The sequence below is a fragment of the Pieris napi genome, chromosome 7 (genome assembly GCF_905475465.1).
Source record: "Pieris napi chromosome 7, ilPieNapi1.2, whole genome shotgun sequence".
In the NCBI taxonomy this organism is placed as follows: domain Eukaryota; kingdom Metazoa; phylum Arthropoda; class Insecta; order Lepidoptera; family Pieridae; genus Pieris; species Pieris napi.
In genome coordinates, this window is record NC_062240.1 from 7,072,097 (window position 1) to 7,079,795 (window position 7,699).

General features: G+C 33.4%; 1 protein-coding gene across 1 annotated transcript; it reads right to left on the bottom strand.

Annotated features, from left to right (window-relative positions):
- Positions 1-1,238: 1,238 nt before the first annotated feature.
- LOC125051253 (beclin 1-associated autophagy-related key regulator) lies at positions 1,239-6,888 on the bottom strand. Its single transcript, XM_047651464.1, has 7 exons — positions 6,610-6,888; positions 6,034-6,456; positions 5,465-5,592; positions 4,914-5,061; positions 4,347-4,520; positions 2,381-2,528; positions 1,239-1,465 (listed from the first exon to the last, which is right to left on the bottom strand). The coding sequence occupies exons 1-7, from the start codon at positions 6,816-6,818 to the stop codon at positions 1,382-1,384; spliced, it is 1,314 nt and encodes a 437-aa protein (XP_047507420.1). The 5' UTR covers positions 6,819-6,888; the 3' UTR covers positions 1,239-1,381.
- Between the last annotated feature and the right edge of the window lie 811 nt (positions 6,889-7,699).

Sequence of the window (7,699 nt, forward strand, 5' to 3'; positions counted from 1 at the left end):
AAAAAAGTTCTTCACCGAAAAAGGGACAAATTTGACTTTTTTAAGGGGTAATAGAAAAATGCTACGTATTTTTCAATGTTTTACCTACAAAAACGTAAATTTTAATATTTTCTTACTCAAGTGACCTAATACATAATAAATAAAATAAATATTTCATTATCACGAACAATATATCGAATTAACTTTAATTAGTTTATTTTATTTTTTAGATGGCATCACTGCCTACTAATTCCAGGATTCTTTACAAAAAAATGTTACTTTACTTGTGCGTTTTTTACTGTTTGTGATGAAAAGGGACGTCATTATCACTCGCCGTTAAACCACTTTTAACGTGGAGCACCGCACTTAATAAAATGGATATATGTACAGATTAACTAACAATAAAATGTATGTCTAGACTCAGATGTTCAGACTCGTATTGAAATTGAAAAATGTGCCCGGCCAAAAAGGATTGCCATCACTACATGTCAAAAAATGATAGCTGTCAGAATTCTACGGAATTAAAAATTAGAGTATAGTTACCCCACGATGTTCTCTACCATATGTACGGTAGTATGTAATACTGCTCTTAAAGCTCGAAATGGTATATGCAAACATGCGCAGATTAGATTATTTAATCGTTAAACTAAAGAAAAAAATTCGTCCGAAAAACAAAATGATGGCTCGCATCGCTTGATTATGTTCAAAGGCATATCTGTAATAGACACGCGAATTTAACAAATCACACAAAACGCGGCATTGTTTTTTGTTTCAAATTGTTACACTTAACAATTATTAAAAATTTATTATTGAAGTAACCGATATCGAGCAAGTTTCTGACAGTCAATTAAAATTTCTTTTTAATAACGTTTTAGTGTTTACAACATAAAATAATATGGATTATTTGAATATTTTCATACAATTTGTTATATAATTACAAATAGATTTAAAAAATCGTAAATATTATAAAAAATATCTTGAAAAATTATACGTCAAATTATGTTTGGTAAATAAGGATGACAGGAAATTTAAAGTGCATATATTATAATCATACTTTGTGTTATAAATTCGAATAAGAAAAAATTCCCGCGTTTTTTAATTTATTTTTTTATTATGCACGCTTGGTTTGCCAGCCAGTAACGTTTTCAATTATTAATCGATCTCTTTGATTGATAGATTTCACAAGCAACATTCCAAATTCAAATCACTTTTAAATAGTCTCAGTTAACACGAAACTAGCTCCTTTTTAATATTGCGTGTTAACTAGTACTAAATTCGTTAAATTTTTTACTATCTATTCAAAGCAATAAAACCTAAATGACTTTTTTTAAGGCGCGTTCTTATAATTGTAATTTAATTATATATACTAAGCACTTTAGTAACGTTAAAGAACGATCAAAGGTCACTTCTTCCAGCCACGCCAGATGGAAGCAATGGCTGAAGTCACCAGAGAGGTTGCTGGAGGCGTGCTGCTCATTTCTTCCACCTGGAAATAAAATACAGGCATTGGAATACAGGTGCATTCGTGGCCGTTACCATGGTTACGAATTAATGTTCATATAAAAACATCGTTACCATGGTAACAAACATTCATTAGCAGGCATTCGTTTTATAATAGGGCCAATTCAATGAGTCCCTGAAGATCAGTTTTTCTATAAAATAATACATATTCTTTGTAGTTTTTTCAACAGTCAGTTGCCACTACATAAAATGTACATCTATATTATTTATTTTCTTAATTTTATCTTTATTTTATATATTTAAAAATACGATATGATGACGCATTTCGCTTGATTGGACTAGAGATGCGTTGATTATAATTGAGTCGTATTTCGTTTTTTATATAAAAAAAAACAGAGGCGCTACAATCTTTTAAGGTCTTGACCAGATTTCTTTTTGATCATTTGTTATTTCTAAAATGCTAGTAGATGATTAGCCTTTTGGGCCTAAGGCGTTTTCCTTTACCGTACGAACGAGTGTTAAATGCGCACTTAGGGCCGGTTTTTTGATCCGTAGTTAACTTAACCATTGGTTAAAATCCTTACTATTAGTTAAATATCAGCAAAATGCATTTTTTGATCCGTGGTTAGAGCAACTAATGGTTAAATATATATATATAATAACCATTAGTCAAAAAAGTTAACTACTCAGTATCGGAGGGTTAACAAAATGGCCGCTGGTTATTTACATAGTAACAGCTGTTTGTCACATAAATAAAACTATGATAAATACGTTTATTACTATCTAATGATGAATTTAAACATAGTCAGTCAACAGTCTGTTGGTACATAGCTGGGGTTGGAACTTACAACCTCATAGATGAAGAGTGGCCACAAGGCCAACACTGCTTTTTTAATCCAAACAGAAAACTATACCTTTCATTGTAATATTAATTTCAAACCTGCTCGTTTTCGGGCCAATGCAGATGTTCTGGCTCTGCGTCTTCCCCTTCCTCACCTCCGCTGCCACCGCCCTCTTCCCTCCCTTCTTCTTCCCACAAATCCTCCCACTCCGCTTGCACACTGTCCGACCTACTCCATGGCTCTACTCTGTAGGAGAAATCTGTATTTAATTAATATTTCGTAAAGTTTTGCCCTTATTGGCGAGATAGAGAACGGCCTTTGCGGAAAGAGAATCGACGCAGAAATTATTAGGTCAGTTATGTTTTTTTTTCATAAAAAATATAAACATCAACGTTAACTATAATATAATAACATTTTTGTTTATACATATTATTATTTATATTTTTTCTTTAGAATTTACTTTATTTAATTTTAGTTATAGTTACATGTTATTTTGAGTTTTTTTTGTTAATGCACTTCTTGAACTTTACCCGCTGTAGGCGTTTCTTTTTTTATCGTTCCATATTAGTGTTGCCTGGACGAAATCGCTTGTTAGCGATAAGGTCACCCGTTGTTTAATAACTTATGTAACCTGTATTTTTTTAATATGTATGATTTTGTACATTATGGTAACGAAGTGTAAATAAATAAAATAAATAAACGTAACAGTGAAATCCCAGGACAGCTTTATTTCCGCACTCTACGAAACATATCTATACATAATATCTTTGTCTCCAACTGTAATTTAAGTAAACATTTGTAGGTAACAAGTCTTGCGTTACATTCTGCTATAGAGTTCTTCCTGTAATAAATTATAACATGTGGATGGTACACTGTTTCTTCAACCTAAAGGGAGAATCCTGGTCCAGTCTAACCACTGACTGGCTCGAAGGCCCCACTGGCTAACGTCGAGAATCTTCAGCGGCCGGAATAACTTCTTTAGCGTGTTTCAGACGTCATCGTAGTGCTACGTAGGTACAGATTATAATTGTCACTACAAATAACCTAAGGTGCTATTTAGTATTCATATAGCCTTTATCTCTTCTCATATATAATATTATATATTACTAGTGGACCCGACAGACGTTGTCCTGCATGATATTTCAAGCAATTAGTAAAGCAAAGTATGAAAGTACCGACTGCAGCGCCATCTGGCGGGCTGATTTGTGAATCTAAACCATTCCCATTGAACACACACAAAAAATTTCATCAAAATCGGTCCAGTCGTTTGAGGGAAGTTCAGTGACATACACACTCACAGAAGAATTATATATATAAAGATAGCCTCTTTTCGGACATGACAGTATTTTCTTTATGTTTCGTAGATTGTTCTTTTGTTCCACTTCTGCGTGTCCGTTTGCCAGGTGGCAAAGGCCTCCTCCAATCTTCTCCATTCTGGCCTTTCTATGGCCACTCTACCCCATGTTGTTCCCGCGACTTGTATAATGTCATCGTCCCATATTTTTTGTGGTCTACCTCTCTTTCTCTTTCCACTTTTGGGTACCATTGTGTGATTATTTTACTCCATTTGTCCGTTCCCCTGATCATGTGGCCTGCCCATTTCCACTTTTGTCTTCTTATTTTCAAAGTTATGTCCTGTACCTTAGTCTTTCTTCTGATGTTGCTACTCCTTACTTTGTCTTTTCTTTTGATCCCAGTCATGCTCCTTTCCATGGCATCTCTCTCATACGCGAATGTTATTCTTAACCGTGACGGAGAACGTTAAAGTATCCCCACGGCTAATAAATGGACGGATAGTTATCAAACAGTTTGACGGTAACCAACCTAAAGATTCAGTTAAATTTTTTTTTGTCGCGCTCCGTACTATATTTCAAATTGAATATTTTACAATTTGTATTCTGTGACATAAATAAACTTAAAAAAACAAAATTTCCATTCCTTTTCTAAAATTGATATGTGTAAAAGTATTGTGAGTTATATAGAAAAATACCTACTAGCTCCATCTATTGGCAATACTTTAATGGAAATAGAAATATAATTATTATTAAAGTCGATAATACTAACCTGCCAATAGCAGGATCGTCGGCGGCGGCGGCTAAGGCTACAGCATGCAACGCGGCCAGACCTCGCGCGCCGCGTTCGGCACGGATTTGTGCGCGTGCGCACACCGCGCCACCTGACAGGCGGAGGCGACGACACACGCCACGACGGGACCCACTGTATGCGTCTACACATTCACTGTAAACGGTTTCATATTAACGCCAGTACTACACATTTAAATGAAAGTAATTTAAAAAGGAGCGCCCAAGGAGCGCTTCTAACGTTTCATATTCATCAGTCTAAGCTTAATTTTTTCTCCCGTGTCACCTTAAACCAAAATCTTGCGTACCTATTTTATTACGATGCAATAGATACTCAAGTTTAATTTATTTTCCACGGTCTCAATTTCCCATTCAATCCCAATATTTCTCAAAATTTATTAACAATTGGTTGCGAAAAAATCAGGAAACTTTAATATTAACGTATAACAACGGCGGCCTTATCACTATAAACATTAAAAAAAAAGTAGGTGCAAGAAGTAAGTTAACTAAATAAAGTCACAAATAAAAATGTAGAAAAATTACTAATTACCTAAGCGAGACTGCATGTGGCAGCCTGACGTCAAGTGTCCAGGCGAGCAAGGCCGTTAGCTGCGCACACAAACCTAATGCGGCCGTAGCGCGGTGCGCGGCAACCAACGATGGAGCACTTGTAATACAAGCCTCCTTGTTTTGATTCACTGAAAATTAACAATTAAAGACAAATTTATTTATTTAATTATAAGTAATCTTAAAGCTAACATACATAATATTACAAAACAAACACTTAGACAGTACAGAAAGCCAAAACAGATTACATAGATATACAATATTATATACGAAAAATAAAACAAATAAGCGCATCAATAGACAAAACTATATAAAGAAAACTGAAATTTAATATTTAAAACAACAAATAATACTAAATATTTCGAATCACTACCTAAACAAAATTAAGAGTCTTCCCGCCTCTTCAAAAAAACAACAAATTTATGAAAAAGTTTTCAGTAATGAGAATGAACAAAAGAAAAACGATGTCGCGTACTGTTTTGATTGTGTTTGTGTACACAACAATGGTGGTATGGTATCAAAAAATAATAATACCTGAGATCTGAATATGCGAGTCGTCTCCTTCAATATCAATATAAGGAGCCACAATATGGAGCTGAGGTCTAGGCGGAGGCTCCTGCTCTGCATCATTACCCACAAACTCCATATCTTCTATACTATCACTGAAAAACATATAACAGGCACTATAAACCTCAACATCATATAATTACTTTTATAAGGTGTGATAGAATTTGCAGCAACTAGCTAGGCTTGAATTTGTGTAAAATGTAATGATTGCCTATTTCATTGTCTACTGCTGATAGAGGCCAAAAGTTTATTTTCTATTTATGTATTATTATGATTAATTGTTCAAATGAAATTTATTTATTTATAGAATTCATCAAATATGTGGAACATGGTGTAGTAGTTCCAAACATCCAATAAAAAAAACTTGGCAACATTTGCCTACACCTACACCTTTGATTTGTGAAGTTTCAGTACAATTTATATTTGTATTATTGAAAGTATGCAGTTTCTGTTTATATAAAATCAGAATAAGAAAAAAGAACTAATTAATTTAATAAAATCTAATTCATGTAAACTGTATATTATGATATTGTTACCTGGGATCATAACTTATGTATACAGGAAAAATGTATCGATTAAGTTGCCGTATCCTAGACCTGCGTAACTCAGCCAAGTCTTGGGCTTGTTCATTGTATGTGTTGATCCTTTTCTGTACATCAAACTGTTGTTTCTGTGCATGCTCTCCTAAACTTGCAACTCTTTTTTGATACCTAGGTAACTTAAGCCTCAATTCTTTATTACTATTTTCTAATTCAATCAGTTTTTCTTTGAGCACCTTAACATTATTTCTCCGTTGATCAATAGCTAAACGTAAAAGCTCTAACTTGTCCTTTGATCTTTTAGTTTCTGTAACTAGTACATCTTTCTTTAATTTAGGTGTCAGCAGCTTATCACAAATGTCCAAAATATGTTGTCGGTTAACTTTTAATCGCATTATCTTTGCTTGTTTGTCTGCAAATCTGGAATAAAAATACAACAACCATTAGTTTTGCAGTCACAAAGATTTAAGCTATACAATAAAAGGGAAATCACTTTTATTAATTAGAAAAGGTAACAAAAGGATAAGGCTTCATGTAAATAAACTGTATATTAAGAAAAAATATTAATTTCACCTGTCTGAGTAAGGCAATGATGAGTGAACAAAATTTCCATTTCTTACACAATCTGCGCAATAAAAGTTTCGTTTCACAGTGAAGCAAAGAGGGCACTTTGTGTAGTGACCATCACTCTCTATAGAAGACACTCTAAAATCGCGTGGAGCTTGGTTTTCAGATAAATAACTCGTCGCCATTGTGCAAACAATTTCCATATAAAATAACATAAAACTCCTTCCAATTTTTGTTTATGACATGCTGAAAAGAAAACACAATATCTGTCATCTTCAGCTGTGTTTTGACACTTGACGGTATGATGACGTTTCCTTGAACTTTATTGGTAAATTTTGACTTCAATTGACATCACGAAGTATTTTATCTAGATGTTATCTGTACCTGAATCTAAGATATTAAAAGGGTGGACAATAATATCTCAATTTACCCGAAAATTTAAATTGCTTTTATGTTAATGTCAATTGATTAACAGATTGTCAATGTTTCTTTGGGGCATGTAAGTTTTAGGAAAAGTAAATCATATAATAAAAGTTGGTAATCGCTAACATAACCTAACCAGATAATATTATAATGATATGTAATAAATTGCGATATGCGCGAGATTATCAAAAATGATGTGTTTATGTATTATGTTTATCAAAAATATGTGTAATGATTACTAGTTAAAACAAACAAATAATGAAATAATCTTGTTTTTAGGGATGGATAAATGTATTTTTAACATATTATAATATGGATATAATATATTTTAGCATTAATCGTTATTCTCTTTTTAATATCAAGATATTGATTTTTTAGCTTACTTCCTCCACGGCCATATTTAAATTAATTGAATGTAACTGTATGTTACATTGAGTCAAACCGAATTTAAACATAAACGATTATCAAAACCGCTAGAACAGCACCTAGTGGTGCCATTATAATTACGATTTGGAACGAGCTGTTTCTACTTAATTTGGGTTTTTATTAAAGCCGTGTGTAAAGCGGACCGCAGGCGTTCGTTAGTGGCCATGATTGCGGCATCGCTAATGGAATTAATAATTCACCACGTCGCATGAAAAAAATTCGGTTGGAGCTCTTCAAATGCTTTGAA